At 32.5% G+C, this 17,469-nt stretch overlaps 2 protein-coding genes across 3 annotated transcripts in view; both read left to right on the top strand.

Moving 5' to 3' along the window:
* Positions 1–1,278, top strand: part of LOC105338650 (dedicator of cytokinesis protein 1) — a 44,630-nt gene extending 43,352 nt beyond the window's left edge. Inside the window, exon 51 of the mRNA XM_066069180.1 lies at positions 790–1,278. Coding sequence (XP_065925252.1) covers positions 790–816 — 27 coding nt within the window. The 3' untranslated portion in view covers positions 817–1,278. The remainder of the gene's footprint in view (positions 1–789) is intronic.
* Positions 1,279–2,756: 1,478 nt separating this feature from the next.
* On the top strand, positions 2,757–17,280 carry LOC105338653 (cytosolic purine 5'-nucleotidase). 2 transcript variants are annotated; one of them, XM_011443864.4, is made up of 18 exons: positions 2,757–2,849; positions 5,529–5,673; positions 7,093–7,166; positions 7,474–7,591; positions 7,700–7,795; positions 8,191–8,279; positions 9,028–9,085; positions 11,126–11,219; positions 11,464–11,543; positions 11,652–11,712; positions 12,078–12,110; positions 12,256–12,357; positions 12,746–12,812; positions 13,112–13,334; positions 13,826–13,886; positions 13,980–14,037; positions 14,500–14,618; positions 14,803–17,280. In XM_011443864.4, the coding sequence occupies exons 2-18, from the start codon at positions 5,552–5,554 to the stop codon at positions 15,013–15,015; spliced, it is 1,668 nt and encodes a 555-aa protein (XP_011442166.3). In that variant the 5' UTR covers positions 2,757–2,849; positions 5,529–5,551; the 3' UTR covers positions 15,016–17,280. The 2 variants fall into 2 exon arrangements, with proteins under 2 accessions (XP_011442166.3, XP_019927145.3); XM_020071586.3 differs by lacking the exon at positions 2,757–2,849 and adding an exon at positions 5,276–5,413.
* Positions 17,281–17,469: the final 189 nt, after the last annotated feature.

Below are 17,469 nucleotides of genomic sequence, written 5' to 3'. Positions count from 1 at the left end.
TGAACATGGTCATGATGTACATACGTAGCTTATACAGAGACACATACTGTAAACCAACTTTTATTCGCGTGCGAGAAATTTTCGCGAGGTTAGCGAGAGCCTTGTTGTCGCGAATATTTCTCGCCGCAAACCAATCCTTTGTTTATAGTTTAAAAGTTGGTTTACAGTAATTTATTTTAGATCATCATAACTACAGATTTGTATTCTTAAATTCTCCAAATTAATAAAGTGTAGTTTATATTCATAACACGAACTCATGTGATAACAGAACTGAACTTATATTTATTTGCAAACATTTTTATAGTTAATAGTATATAAGTATCAGTATCAGTATCTACTTGCAACAATGCTAGCGTAAATATATTGGAAACGATACCGTTTCATGGTACACTCAGTGTATAAAAAAAATCAAATGCATTTGTTTCTAAACAAACCTAAGAGCACCCATTTCTCATCCGTTTGCAACAATTCCACGGTTGCAAATTTTATTTTCAGTTACATGAACATTATAGAAATCTCTTTGCATACATTATTCTACATGTTGGCGAGTATCAATGAGGAGCATGTTTCCACAGGAGAAGCCAGAGCGGAGGATAGCGAGACACTTGGCGAATGTCCGCAGCTGTTAACAATTTTCAACGTCAATTGCATCTTCGCTAGCCAAGGGTCTACGATCCACTCCGTACATCCTTGGCTAGCGAAGATGCGTCAATTGGGGAACTCCATATTCCTCGAACCTATACGATTTTGTAGTTATTAAATGCCTTTATAATGCGTTTCTCTTTTTAGACATCGAGAATATTTCTCTTCCCGTGACTGAGTTTGCCATCACTGTCCATTGTCTGTCTATCAGAAGAACCGTCGCCCTACATCAATGTATCCTGTGGAGTTGACATCCAGTAGGACAACTAGTTATCTATGACATACAAACTGTACGATTCTGGATATAACTGAGTGTTAAAGCAGATCGGCATGCATGTACATAAATTATGCTTAAGAAATTAAAGATATTAATTTTCTTGTATATCAGTGGAGAGAGAGAGAGAGAGAGAGAGAGAGAGAGAGAGAGAGAGAGAGAGAGAGAGAGAGAGAGAGAGAGAGAGAGAGTTTAATATCCATAATACAACATTCCGAATATTGGTCACTTTTCTGGTGGTTCGTCCTTAAGTATTAAGTTTTGTACATTTGCTAGTAAATAATAATTAATTATATTAATAATAAATGTATTCAAAAATACTAATTTGAACTTGGAGATATAATAAATATAGACTCAACATTCATTTGCTTTGTCTTTTGATTGATTTGTTTTTAAACATACGGTGTTATGAAAAGGGTAAACCGGCGTAAAACTGTACATACGCAGAATGAAAACTTTGCAAACAAAATTTACACCTTGTGTTGTGCAAGCAGCTGAAAACGAAAAAAAGGAAAGAACAGAGAATATACTAAAACCACTGTCATTGTGAAATTATATAATGTGCCTATACATACATTCACATCTTTCTTTTAACGGATTAATAAATTGGTTGTTAAAAGCAAGAAAAAAATAACTAAATTTTTATAAATTGATTTTTAAGTAAAATGTATGTAAAATTAACTAAATTACTGTTAATATACATAATGTATGTTAGCAAAAAGAAACAGCAAAATTGTCTCCAATGGGAATTTGAGTTTGACGTCATCATGATTATTTTGTGCAGTCCGTGCATTTTTCTTCGGTCGACCATTTGATGAACGGGCGTGTAGATTTCATGCAGTCCTGTCAGTTTCTACAGAGCTATGAATTACAATAAGTTTCCGTAAGAAATAGAGGGAATCATATTCGATAAATGTAAATATTTGTACTTAGTTCAAATATTAATATATACTTTAGGACCCCATTGCTTTCAGGAATAGATTATAAAAAATATTGAAAGTTGAAAATGTTTGAATATTAAACTGAATAATTATAATTATTGTAATTATCCTTAATTTCAATTTTCGTATATTTCGAATCTCGAATGAGCCATATATATGGGGTTTCGTACGTTATGCAAAGTACGAAACATCAACAAATTCAACTCAACATTCATCATCAGCAATATATAAGTTATCTATAAAATAAAATTTAAAGAGGAAATTTACCACACATTAATAAAATTATATGAGATTTAATTCAAGTACATACTGTACATGCCGTGCTCGCTCTCTTCTACGGAGGAAATGTGCATGGTGAAATTGCTGTTTAAATATATTTCCCAACATGAAATGAATATAAAATTACATAACATACTGTAGCATAAGTTTACTGCAAAATGAAGGTGAAAGTATTTTTTAAAATTATCTTTAAAGTATTTTCCCGTTTTGTTGACAGCTCTCAACTCTAGGCCCTGACCCTTCGATCGCCGGTATCAAAGACAGCGATGAATGTTTTTAAACGTGTTTTGAAAACATTCTGTATTCAAATATGTCAAACTATGAAATGTTTTGCTCATTAGTGTTCGGTTAAAAAAAAAAGTAACAAAACACACCCCAAAAATGGAATGCATCCAATTCAGTCGAGTGATTCAGTGATATTGTTACTGCTGCTTTTATAAATTTCATTTCATATTTTTAACCTCTAGAATCTATTTAATAGAAATTATTTTAATAATTAATACAAATTATGTATTTGTGTTATAAAACATAAGGATAATTGAAATTGTGCGCCCCAAACGGAAACATGATTTCCGGTTCTTTCAGTACTTTGATTTTTATGTTACAGCGGTCGAATTATGATCGGGTTCGTTAATACGCGTTCATTGTCAGCTGTGACATAGTTGAAATAGGACGTAGTAAAAACTGATTGAGCGTTTGTAATCTTCTACAAGGTAAAGATATCATTTAGATGTATTGAAAACTCTTATAGATAAACTTTACATTAATAGTTTACAAGATATTGTTACACACGAATCGATATAAATTAGATATTGAGGAATTTTTCAGCTGTCTCTTACATCATGCTCACGTAAACGATGTAGTTGGTCGAGTGCAGAATTTTATAACAAATATGAATCAAAACACATAGACTAATTGTTTTTTAAAAGTTAAGATTAAAGTTTCCATATGTATTAAACGTATTGATTTAATACAAAGTTTATTTGAATATATAAAAGATTAATTATTAATATTATATAGGAAGTTTGGAAAATGATGGCAGCAACTTGCCTTATACATGTTATATGTGCTTTATACTGGTACAGTAAGACTTCTGTATTTACAACTAGATAGGGCTATTTAAAAACTTTGTGATATTTGAGTGATATACGAGAATTCAAGATATCGAGGGTAAAATACTTTTAAAAATGAAGTGGTTGGACATATATATCCATTGTATGTGTCACTGAGATATCAGTGTTTGAAATATCGAAGATAAACTGTATTTAAAGTAAAAGATTATAAAAATCTTTCTGACATGAAACTCAAATAATCATTATAGAACTTCTTTTATGAAAAAATACAGATGGCCAAGATGGTGCAGACTATGTGATAAAGGATAAACAATACTGGCCTATGACCAATTAAGGCCCAGTACGATTTCTTGCCACGACACAAGACAATTTTGTGTGTACAGAGATGTAACAATGCACTGGCAAGAAATGGTGGTACTTGGCGAGAATTGGTTTTAGGCCAGTACTCTTTGCAGCACAGTTTGTTTAATTATTTGAAATTTACGAATGCCTTATGTACATTTAAAACATACTATCTAAATTAAATTACTAAGTAATTTTATGATATTGAAAGATGCAGCAAAAAAAAAAACATGGAAATTTTGCTTTGAAAATGTTTTATACCCTCCTAATAATGTTAAAAAAATGTGTAATAAGGTGTTTCCATGACAAATCTTTGTTCAAAATCAATTTTGCTTGACAATTTCTTCTTTTTAAAGAGCAGATAAGATTGCCACATCAATTCTGTTACAATTTAAAAAAAAACACATCCAAAATCAAAGCAAAAAAGACAATCTTACAGTGAAGAATGAAATTGATAAAGTAAAACTGATCACCAAAATTTTCACATGCATTGACTTATCTGCTCTTTAACATGTTTAAAAACAAAGAAACTGAACATGTAATCTAGATATAATGCCTATTGATTCAATAGGCAATATATGTACTGGTAGATCATGTTCAGTTAAGAATTAAAAATCAATTATCCAACTAACTCTGTGTAATGAGTAAATGGATATGTGTCAAAGGTCAAAGGTATAATTTGCTCTTACATTCCAGTTGTTTTTACCAAAGTTCTGATCAATAATACTGGAACAATATTTTTACATATTTTACATGTACTTTGCTTACCAGCTAGTACTTTAAATGAATAATTTAAACTAAAGAAAAAATTAGATGAAAATATCAATTCTGCACTTTGCTCTAAATAAACATGGTCGGACTAGAAAAAAATTAACATTATTTACTGTTGCAAATCAAGAATTTCTTTTTGGTTATACTTGAATGAAACTAAAAGAGATCATTTTATTGAATATGCGATAAAGAAGAAAGGCATTTATTCAGTTTTGGGGTTTTCAATGCTTGTATTTTACCAATATAGAACTTCTTATCACCAATTTTAAAATATTCATATCATCATATAGCTATAGCTATATTCCATTCATATGTACTTTTTGGAAGGCCTTTAATATCATAGCACTCATTGGTACCCTGTGACATTCTATAAGCACACGTGTTAATACATACCCTGTATAAACATACCCACACAATGACAAGAAGTTTTTGGATAGCTATAAACTATAGCAATGTAGCCATGCAGCCATAATCACAAATCTCTCTCTCTCTCTCTCTCTCTCTCTCTCTCTCTCTCTCTCTCTCTCTCTCTCTGACATTTATATAACATATTAAAAAATATGTTATGTCACATTTTATATTAACCCAAGGTCAATGTATATACATGTATTCATCTTAAAAGTTGTTATACTAATTAATAGCATCATGCAGCAAGGGGTAATTCATGTGTACTTTTGGTAAGTTGTAATTTAAACATACATGTTAGATGTATTTTGTATCAATATTTACCAGTACACTTTAATTGGCATAACGCCATGGCAGGATTTTTACTTGGATTTACAATATATATATAGAGTCAAATTGATATTTAAACAAAGGCTTAAGGTTGTAACGTAATAAAATGCGATGGCTATAAATTCATGTTGTTTGCATCAGGCATTACCTATACTTGTAATTTTTGACAATAGTTTTCAAAGCTTAATTCTTGTGTTGTGGGTGTAGATCTGAGTCACACAGGTGAAACATTTGTGTACATGGTTTTCATCACGTAAATCAGATGTTAGGGTGTGATCACTGAAGTTTAAAGATTGTAGTAAATTTTCTGTGTCAAATTACTAACATGCATTTATATGCCACCAGAAATAGCTAAGGTGTGTTTCACAAATGTCCTATTTATTTTTGGACTGAGGGTATTCATTTGGTAGGAATGACCATAATAAACTTGCCAATATTTGATGCTTTTTGATGGGTTTTTTTTTCTTGTAGACTTTTTGCTGTGCTGATCAAGAATGACTTCCCAAGAATCCCTGTCCAGCGTTCCCTCTCAGCCCTCTAACAAACCTGCTCTAGAACCGAGTCTCAGTAATGGAATCTCAGAGGTGGAGGTCTGGAAACGAGAACCGTCCCACAGGTAAAAACAACACCTGGATAGTTAGGTATTGTGTCACAATGCAAATTATGGTGCATTACTCTATCAAACAGGTAATGTCTTAACATGACAATGATTGTTACCCATGGAAATTGAGTACAAATTGTGTTAAAATAGGCTATCCCACAGATAATGTTGAATTGTAAAAATGATTGTTACATGCCTGTGATTGGATTATTTACATGTTACATGTTAAATTAGTCTGTTAAACTTCAAATGTTAATATTGTGCTATAATAATATTATATGTTTAGTCTATGATGCACATTTTAATGGATTTGTGAAAAAATTAACCACCAGGTAGGGTATTTTGACTTTTTTAAGTATTTGAGGATTTTGGAAATTGGAAACGAAAGTGATAGTTCCTTTTAAAATTACTTGTACTGGCCGGGTTACATGTACATAGATTTAAACCACTCCTTTCGCTATTCAAACAGTTTGTTATCAGAAAGTTTGAATAAGGACACCTGTAAGTTCAAAGCATGTGGAACTAGGTGACTTACTTGTCTATATATGTTATATTAAACAGGATGGAATGTGTGTCATTGACAAAGTCCATCAATACACTGCATGCAAGCAAGGTTAACGTTTGAATATGACTTCTCAAAGTACAGATTGCTGTTTTAGGTCAATTGAAAGTAATATTATTAGCTCACCTGAAGTCTGAAGTGATCTTTGATCTTAACTTTTCACAGTGAACCATTCAATCAACTTCAGCCAAACTTTAAACAAAGCACCCTCGGGAAAAGGGATCCCAAATTTGTTCAAATGAAGGGCCAGGCTCTTTGTGAAATGGGGCGAAGATGAATAGAGAAATGGAATAGGATGCTTAGAAAAAATCCAGAGTCAAATAAACATTAATATCAAATTTTTACTTACCCATAAGAGCTTGCATGGTAAATTAGAGCTTGTTCAAACTATTGAACTAAACCTTGGGTCAAGAAGAGGCAGCAGTGCGGGGGGGGGGGGGGGGGGGGGGGGGGTTCATGTATATTAGGTACAATTACCTTTTGATTACAAAAGTCAGCTAATTTATCCAAGTACAATTTTACTTGTTCTTCATGTCTATTGGTATTCTAGAATGTTAAATAATACTAAGTATAAAAAGTGGAGTCGATACAAAAGGAAGTCCCCATTTAAGGCCATTTGTTTTTCTAAATAAGTTAATTTTTTTAGACATCTTCAATTTTAATTTTTTACCAGTACAAAAGGAGAAGCATGGTAGATTAAAAATAATATGATCCCAGAATGCTAGTGCACTTGAAAAACTGCCGGTCTGCAAATTTTGGCAAATGCTGAGTACCGGTATTTTATTGACTTTTTATGAATTCAGTAGAAGTTTATCTATAATTTAAAAAAATTAATTCATCATTTTTGAATATATCTTTATTTTTTTTTTCAGAGTGTTTGTAAACAGAAGTTTAAACTTGGACAAGATCAAGTTTTTTGGCTTTGATATGGATTACACATTGGCAGGTCTGATTCTATCTACATGTCTTCTTAATACATGTGATGTTATGTCAGTTTCAGTAAACTGTTTCATTTGAAATCATTAAAAAAAATTATTTAAAATTGTCAAGGAAAATCACAAACTTAGTTTTAAATGTATCATACATACGGTAAGTAGGTGTAATGGTTGAAAATCAGAGCAATCATAACAGAAGAATGTGCATCATCTGATCATAGTTACCATATATGTTTATTCAGACAAACATTACTGTATTACTGTACATGTATAACTAGACTTGTAGTAGTGAAATAATAGCTGTGTTGTTGTCGACAGTGTATAAGTCGCCCCAGTACGAGACCATGGGCTTCACCATGCTGAAGGACAGACTGATTTCTATTGGCTATCCCACAGACATCAAGGAATTTGAATATGATCCCACTTTTCCTTGCAGGCAAGTTTCGATATTTCTTCTCTGTTTGTTTTAAAAATGATGAATTTTATAATGAAAGCTGAAGGCTTAAGTAAGCTTTTCTGATCATTTGTTGTTTTGTTTTTTCAGAGGACTTTGGTTTGATAAACTGTATGGAAATATACTCAAAGTGGATGCCTATGGCAACATATTGGTCTGTGTACATGGCTTTAGATTTCTGAAAGGGTAAGGAATGAGCATATTGTCCAAGCTCAGTCTTTTCTGTTTGTATTTGTATGACTTGTTGAATGATTTCATACAGCAATGCTAGAAAACCTACGACTTGTGATATGCAAAAGACTATGGTCTGTTACCATTAAAGTGAGTATGTTTAATGTGATTCATAGATTTTAATTTTGTCTCTCTTTGAAAAAAGGGGCATGTTGTTCTGTACTTGTTGATTGTTGGGTTGTTTGTTGGTCTTAGTTGACCAGATGTTGTCTATGAATCACTATCTTATAAAACCTATGAAAAAATAGAAAAACATGTGAAAATATACATTTCAGAGAAGCACCTGTTGAGGGGATTTTCTGTATACAAACTGCCGGTTTATCTTGGGTTTTTTTCATGATGTTTTGTAGATCTGAGATAGGAGATCTGTACCCTAACAAGTTTGTCAACCTGGATGAGAAGAGAATCTATGTTCTCAACACATTATTCCACTTACCAGGTATGTCATTTGATTCTGTAAATTTTTTAAATATTATGCAAGAACAGAAAATAATGGCGAGATTTTAAAATCCGGAAAAAGTGTTTCTCACGATTTTATATTGAAATAAATTCCTTGCATTTAATTAGGAATCTATGGTAGGTCATATTTTCAACACAGTGTTCATGGAACTACTGGTAATTAGAAACTGAAGACTCTCATGTACCTATATAATGTTGTAAGATCTCTTAATATGAGAGAAAATTTCCATTAATACATGTATATTAATAGGGCTGTTATAATTATGTAATTCACAATGCATGCAATCTGAATTCAAGAAATCAGGAAATGGATGAAGTGTTCTGTAAATTGTTTATTGTGAGATATTACGTCATTAATGTAAATGTGCTTCACTACACCTAGACTTTAATTTTTTATGTCACAAGATGGAGATTTAAATGTTTTATTAAACTGCTTGTATCAATCAGTTTAGTTGTATATCAGCATAGCTCAGTTGTTAAAGCATCGGTCTTGTGAACTACATATCATAAGTTGGAATCTGCCTGGGGATTTTGTTTATGTCTTCTGAATCAAATTTATAAAATGTAATGTTTTATCCAAAAATGCACATTTTTTTTTGCCTATTTGACTTATATACTTGTTATGCATCATGCCATCCAGCATAATCATGTAATTTTCTGCTGATTTGAGAACCTATTTCAATGTGTAGAGAACCACCTTAAATATTTTGTCATGTTTCTGTCCACAGAAACCTACATGCTTGCGTGCCTGATTGATTACTTCACCACCAGTAAGGAGTATGAAAGGTACGTCTGAACCTTTTACAATATTATGTATCTCTGACATTGTGTATAGTCAGTCCAGGGAAGCAGGCACTGCAGAATTCTCTGTCATGATCACGAAAAATAAAGAAGTCGTCCGCAAGACACCAGTCTGAAGTTACGGTGAGAAAGGGAGGCAATCTGTTTGAGGCATTGAAGCAAATCAATTTTTTGTCTGACAGACAACCAGTTAAGACATTTTGTGATGAAAAAAAAAATAAGGAGGGTGTATGGTTATTCATTACAAGTTTAATGGATGCTGCAAAAGATAACAGTAGTTTGGTGTCCTAACAACATTTACCAATTGAATATTGTTTTAACTAAAATTTGAGTAAATAACTAGTAAGAATGCTGTTCAGGAGGGCCCACTGCTAAAAAATAAAACATGACTTTTTTTTTTGCTTTATTTTTAAGTTTATACCTTAAAATTTTTTGTGGTATTAAATTGTGTTTATTTTCTGAAATTCAAAACTGACCTATAACTGACCTATAAGCAGTAAAATACGTACATATGATGAAAATAATTGTATCTTACAGTATTGGAAAAAAAAAATCAAAAAGGGTTGACCTCTGGGTAAATAGAAATTGTATTTATAGTCATCAGAAATTTGATTTTTTTTTGTAATAGTTGAGTAGTTAAAAATGGTAGATATGTATGCTATTAAATTTTTTTTCAAAGCATCTATACAAAACATCGAAAAGAAAAACAAACAAAGAGTTATTCTTATAAAATTTACATGTAGATGATTGCAAGTTGAAAATAGTGTGAAAACAATAATATGTAATAAAGTTAGAAGATGAATTGTGATTTAATCCAGCAAGGGAACCTCGTTTAGAGGCAAAATCCCTAACTTCAGAATTAAATCGGGGAAACTGGGTGTGGTGTGAAAGGACTGTTGTTCTAAACATGTGATTGGAAAGATAGGACGATTCTTTTCCGCTATTTAACAGGTAGACGGAGCAGACACCCCCTGGGTGCCTCGGCGCTGTCACACCCCTTCTTGTCCCTCGGTAAGGGAAGTTAAGTATGTCTAGGTAAGATGTCTCTGAAAGAGATCTACAGACAACATGTTTAACCAATGTTAAAGTGTGCCTCTTTACAAGCTGTGTATCACCCGGTTCAAAAGCATTTTCTTGCAATTGCTGTCTTTGTCCATTAATGAAATCTATACCATACTTTTTAAGGACCAATTTCATAGATTATGGAATTAATTTTAATTTTATGAAGGTGAAAAACCACGAATAGATTTGATATAAAGTTAAAAAAATGGTCCACCTTCCTTTAAACTCATGAATGCCAGCAATTGCCTGAATATGAAAGTGATGATATTTTAGTATTTGGTAAGTTTGACACATCCCCAGAAGAATCCCTCTCCCCACAAACTTCAATGGCTGCAGTGTAAGGATAGGTGGCATATGCATGTAAGCATATTTTTGCATGAACTGACTTTCTAACCAGGCAGCCATAATAAGATTATGTTCAAGTTGACATTTAGCTTACATTACACTCTGTTCTTTTACCTAGTACTAAATTGATTCTAACAAAATAATACACAGGAAATTTTAAAACAAATGAAGGATTTCATACATTTATATCTCAAATTTACAGCAAATAAAAAATATTAGATGACTATTTTTGATATGATTTAATAACAGTTGTTGAAGCAAATTTTACAAGAACAACAAACTTTTTGTAATACACTGTATTGCTTAGGCGGAAATATTTCCACAGCAATAAAATATTACAAAATTTTCCCCACAAAAACTTCTGCTTCTACTGTACTTTTGAAAATTTTAAGCAATATTGCATAAGACAACTTAGTTTAAGTGTAAATGCATGAATCTAATCTGTTGTCTGAGTTAAGAGGCAAGGAGAAGTGAGGCGTAGGGTAGGCGAAGGCTTTAAAACCTGACAAGCATCTGGTCTGTCATTCTCTCGCTCTCTGTTCTCTGGTAATAGATTAACAGACGTTGTTGTCTCTAGAAGTATTTGGTGTGACTTACCGTGATTTAACTTGATTACAGAAATAAGGACGGGGTGAGGTGTGGGGAGCTCTACATGTCCTACCAGTCCATATTCCAGGACGTCCGGGGAGCCGTCGACTGGGTCCACTTCTATGTAAGTCATTGGTGCTCTGCATTAGTGTTTGTCATATCTGGTATGAATGAATGAGGAAACCTGTGGAAGGTGGAAAATTTACATATAAACAAGAGAGAGAGAGAGAGAGAGAGAAAGAGAGAGAGAGAGGAGAGAGAGATTTAATTATAACTTCAATGAAATTTAGTTGAAGCCATGAATGTTTCTATCATTTTACTCTATCCATACCACTCTTGTGACTCTAGCATGTTTTATTCAATTATAGGGCAATCTCAAAAGTGAAACTGTAGCAAATTTGGAGCGATATGTGCATAAAGATCCAAGACTGCCAGTCCTAATGGACAGGTGAGGCTGTTAGTTAATCTGTTATTAATTAGCAATCTAGCATACAATAAATTGACATCTTCCCTAACCCTTTACTAAATCTTTCTTTTTTATTACCTAAATTGACAGAATCAGGGAGAGTGGGAAGAAGACCATGATTATCACTAACAGTGAATTTGAATACACAAATGTAAGTAAAGCTTTAAAATAGAAGGAAGAAACATTGTTAACTATCATCTGAGTTGATAAACATTCTTCTATTTTATTTGGATTTGTGGGCAATTCAGTGTTTATTTACGACTCTCTCTTTCCATTTCTCTTCATTGATCTAATTCCCACTTGACAGGTATAATGCTGAATAATAATTTCTACATTGAATGCAGCCTTGCTTTATAATTCCTTCTTAATGATAAATTACTCCCGGAGGTCTAATATTTTACCTTAGCATACAGTTTATAATGATGCGTGTATCATTATAAACCGTTGGTAAAATATTAGGCCTTTGGGTATAATTTATCAATTATAATTAACCTATTTTGGTGTATTTTTTTCCAGAAAATAATGGAATATCTAACTGATTTCCCTGAGGTAAGGTTAAGATTAAAAATAGATATGTATATGTACTTAATACATTGATAATACAGTCTTTATCAAATATTTTATCAACATTAAAATATCATTAATGAAAATAATTAAAATAAACTACATATATTACACATTTTCCTTATGACAGACTAAAGGCAGAAAATGGACATCATACTTTGACTTTGTTGTTGTTGATGCAAAGAAACCATTGTTTTTTGAAGAAGGAACTATACTGAGAAAAGTGAACACAGTAAGTAACAGGAAAAAATAACTGTTACAGGTTATTAGTAGCAGCATAAACCTTAACAGCAAACTTCTGTAATGATCAGTAAATGAATAAATATAAACTCAGTAACAGAATATTGATTCTAGACACTAAGAAACAGCTTTAAATCTTAGATTAAAGACACTGTATAACTGAAAGTTTATATTGTAACTAATTCTTAGGTAGGCTACTAGAAATTGACATTGTAAGTAGAGAAAATTGAAAAAATCAGCAAATTAAAGATGTACAGATTACGGTATATTAGAATTGTATATACGGATGAATGGAAAATGACCTGGTTAGTGTACTGCTGAAAAATTGATAATGATGTTGATGATGATGATGATGATGATGATGATGATTTTGTTTTTAGAACTCTGGTAAGCTAAGTATTGGTCACCACATGGGGAAGCTAGAACAACACTGTGCTTATTCTGGAGGTAGGTCACTTCTTGCTGAGCTTCAACAGAGTTTTTTTAATTGGATGATATAGATTTAATAAAAGCTAGTTTGAAGTATTTTAAAGTCCTTTTCCTCAATACTTGCTTTCCTGATGCACTATTTTATTTAAAATCACAAGAATAAAAAATAGTAAAGCACACCAGTAGTTCCATTCATAACTGTCAGAAAATATGTGAGAGTTTTTTTGTTTTTTTTTTTAACAAGGAAATTAAATCCTCAAATTTGGAAATTACACTATGCTTCATTTGGTATATCTTGGTTTGTTTCTCTGTTTCAGGTTCCTGTGAGGTGATATCCCAAATGATTGGCGCCCAGGGGAAAGATGTCTTGTATGTGGGAGACCACATATTTGGTGACATTTTACGATCCAAAAAACAGCGCGGCTGGCGAACCTTTCTGGTTGTTCCTGAACTCTCAACAGAGGTTCATGTGTGGACAGACCAATCAGAGCTGTTCAACAAAATCAAATCCCTAGAGCAGACCCTCAGTATTATTTACAAGTAAGATGTTAGATTGAGATCATCATTCTAACATGTAATAGCAATTACCGATACTGGGATACCTTGTAGTTAATGACTGAATTATGTAGCTGGGGTGCAGCAAAAATGCGAAAGTACATTCTTATACTCAAGCAGTGATAGCTGGGTCGGGAAGGGGGCTATTCCCAAGGTAGGCAAGATACAGTGTTTTGTATGAAGATTATTCTTGCACCTACAATGAGCAAAAATATGGTTTGCATCAATTTCCATCAGCATATTTCTTACCTCATTAATTTGTATTAGCTTTATGTTGTTGAGTTATGCATATACATTTAACTTTCAAGTTTGGTGTATACTGTACCTGTATGTATACTGTATGTTGATCAACTTTAGCAGAAAGAATTCAGACTTTGGTCCGTTAGGGGTGATTTTTTATGAATTCATCTTTTGCAAGCTGAATATTGCCCTTGCACATTTATTCTGTATCCTGAAATTCTAACTTTATTTTCCAGAAACCTAGACAGCAGTAATATGGAAAAACCAGACATTTCTAATGTTCAAAGGGCCATGATGGTTAGTGTAGTTTTGTTGTCAACTTGATAACCATTTGAAAAATTCACTATAAAATTGTTTCATTATTACATACATGGAACTTCAATTTTTCAGGACACAGTCCATGAACTAGATTTGTCGTATGGCATGCTGGGAAGTTTATTCAGAAGCGGTAGGTGCTTGAATTGTTGTTATTTGTTTGTAAAAAAAAAATTCACCAAAAGATATATGATTGTTTGTGTATACATGTATTACTGTAAACAGGGAAATATTCCCCTCGTTTCATTTTCGTCCCTGTTGCCTTCATCGTCAGCAGATGAATTTTTCAAAAGACTTTGTGAATTCCATTGTGTCAAATTATCTTTCTTTAAACACAACTATATATGGGCGAAACTCTTTGCAATTGTAGAGGGTCTATAACTTACACTTGGCGAAAATAACCCTGTATTAGGTATCGTCTCGCTAGTGTGGACTTTTTTTTTACTTTAAAAATGCCATAAAAGACTGCATGTATGTATCTATTCATTAGAATACATGTATAATAAACCTTGCTTACCACCTGATTCTGAGGGTGTGTTTCAGTGATTTCTGAAATAACAACTGACGTACATGTAATATATTAATTGATTTTCAGGATCCCGTCTGACATTCTTCTCCTCACAAGTTCAGCGATTTGCAGACATCTATGCAGCTTCTGTCATCAATCTGATCCACTATCCCTTTACATACATGTTCAGGGCACCTGCAATGCTGGTAAGGTTTTGCCTTTTTTTGCAAAGACTTGTGTTTTAACAGTTAATGAAGTTTGATTTGGTATTCAAAAAAAGGATGTATACACCAATAGCTTAATATTAGATTTAAATTGATGACAATATAATCAGTTAAAGTTATAGAAACAGAATATAAATAATTGACATTTATTTTTATTTGTGCACAGCTGCCTCATGAGTCCACTGTATCGCATGAGAATACAATACCTGCTGACGACTTCACCATTGCCCGGCAACGCTCCGTGAACAATGAAAATAAATACGCCAAAGTTCAACATGTGGCCCACCTTCGTCCAGAGACACCCACAAAGGTCACTCATCACCATGACGACGATGACTTTGAGGAGACCAGTAGTAACAGCAGTGACAAATCGACCTGATCACATCGACGGTGCTACCACGGCACAACAAAAAGGGGGGAGGGCAGAAACTTAGACTTACATGAACTATTCACGTCGCATGACATCAGTTCAGTTCTACCACAATGCAACAGAAAAGGGGAGGGCACAAACTAAACTTACATGGACTTCCATATTGCTGATTATTTCCTTGTTTTCACTGTATGTGAAGAAGTGTTTCACTATGTTGGTGTTCTGGACTCTCTTTCTTTAGCTGATATTTTAGCTGGTGCTTATTTTTCTCAACAAGAAAACCTCAGATTCAGAATACACCTTTTAAGTCAATAATTGCTGTAAAAATTGAAAATTTAAATGATGTGACAGAAGGACAAGTATAAGTTATAATGCAAATTTTACTGCCATGTTTGTTAGTGAGACACTGTGGAATGAATGTGATTTGAATTTTTATTTTGTCATGATTGAGTGCTACAATCAAGGAAAATACCAAGTGCTCATTGTCTACATCTATAAACTATATACCGGTACTATTATACATTAATTATATACACTTGTACTCCTAGGGAAGCTTATACCGGTAATTGTATGTGTTAACGTATTTAACTGCCAAGCATTGTATGGCTTTCCTGTATGTACTGCATTAAGTTCATGTAAAAGCATAGAGGACATTGGTTTGTGAATCAAACTACCAGTAGTTGCTTTTATATTTTTTTTCCAGTTTTATGGACTGCCTTCTACATGTGTTTTGGTCTTGTGTTTTTATGGGGAGGTTCACGGTTTTAATTTTATGATTAATTGTCCATTGGTCTAGTCAGTGTTCCTATGTTTAAACTTGTACTTATTAAGAATTTTTATGATTTTTATGTACATTGTATGAATCTTTTCTTATGACAAGGTGTTCTGAATAAGTGCCATTTGTTTTCATATGGGACCAGTCGGATATTTTTTTATTAAATATTTGTTTAGTTACACATTTTAAATTTTGATTTCCTCATAATGATAGAACCTGATAGATACATGTACACGTAGAGTTGTGTACAGTTATGTTTTTCCTTTGGGGTTTTGTTTGTTGTTTTGGTTGATGTATAAATATTGTTCATTGCATTAAATGATATTACAATAAGGATGGCATTAAAAACACATCCATAAAGTCTGCTTTACCTCAGCAGTGGAATCTGCCCTGTGCAATAGAGAGACTCACAGTATGCCGTTAAGTTTTATCTTTCAGTGTGAATTAGTTCAAACGTACATGTACATTGAATGAGGGATTTAAAATTTATTTGTGCAGTTCATTACGAGGTAATTGCTTGTTTAAACCCTGAAATATATTTTAATGAGTTTATTCCTTTATTGAAGAATTTTCTTTAAATGTTTTATCCATATAGCCAAGCACACTAATATGGATTTATTTGCTTAATACTTTTAATACATGTACATGTATCTGAGGAAATGTATTTACTCCTTCTTAGCCAATTAATGCAAAGCTAAGCAGGCATCATTGTTAGAGATAAAACATTTATCTGGAGACGGATCAGTTTTCTTACACAAAGGCTATTACAATTTATTATTTTATGATACTTAATTCTTATTAACTAACAATATTTAATTGGATTTTTCCTATATTTAATTCATTAGCCATCAGATTTATCTTTATTCAATTCTTTATTTTATTTATTCAAAACAGTGAAGTTTCGAAGTTGTTTCCTTTTGTAGTGTATATATCATTTTATTTGGTAGGACTTTCAGATTTTAGAAATAACTTGTGAATTAAGGTAGATATTGATTTGTAATGCATGAACCATTACATAAAAACAAATTTGTAGACTTTGGATCAAAAGAATGCATGTATTACAGGACATAATTGTGCTATCTTGTTAGCTGTAGTTATCTTTTATTGTCGCGGTGGTGTTTAATTAGAAATTATTGGTATATTGTGAAGGTATTAAGATTTTCTAACTACGGTAACCCGAATCAACGAAGAGCGATATCATTGGTGTCGTGTACATATATTGTAACTGCTATTTATAATATTATTTGTGCCTCCTGTGTTGTTGTACCAAACTAGCTGTGTAACCACAAACAGTACCCAAGTGCAATTCTTGTTAAAGGATTTTATTATGTATACAGCAGGTGATTTAATCCATAATCATTGGGTTTTTTTGTTTGTTATTGACTTGTAGAATTATATTTGTTTTGATTTACTACAGTACGATAACTTACGAGGAAGTATTATGTATTAGTGTTTTTGTAATTAAAATAATTCTCTCTGAAATAAATACATGAACATTGTTTTATTTTATGATTTTTTTTTTACGGGGAGTTCAAGTTACAGTGCTTATAATACACTAGATATTACTTACAGGGTAATGAACGTCTTTCTTTCAAAGCACTATAATCCAGTGGGTTTGCCTTTTGGTAAATTGAAGATTTATGATAAACTTTTCCAAGAGATGTTTCTTTCAAACAATAAAGTAAAGT

Source organism: Magallana gigas, chromosome 8 (assembly GCF_963853765.1).
Source record: "Magallana gigas chromosome 8, xbMagGiga1.1, whole genome shotgun sequence".
Lineage (NCBI taxonomy): Eukaryota > Metazoa > Mollusca > Bivalvia > Ostreida > Ostreidae > Magallana > Magallana gigas.
This window is presented reverse-complemented; position numbering and strand designations above follow the sequence as displayed.

What these genes read in the sequence shown, in the direction of transcription:
- LOC105338653 (XM_011443864.4), top strand. Translation starts at nt 5,552, where the DNA reads ATGACTTCCCAAGAATCCCTGTCCAGCGTTCCCTCTCAGCCCTCTAAC. An exon ending in TCGACTGGGTCCACTTCTAT is followed by an intron (nt 11,220 to 11,463) that starts GTAAGTCATTGG and finishes ATTCAATTATAG; the next exon opens with GGCAATCTCAAAAGTGAAAC. An exon ending in ACACTGTGCTTATTCTGGAG is followed by an intron (nt 12,813 to 13,111) that starts GTAGGTCACTTC and finishes TCTCTGTTTCAG; the next exon opens with GTTCCTGTGAGGTGATATCC.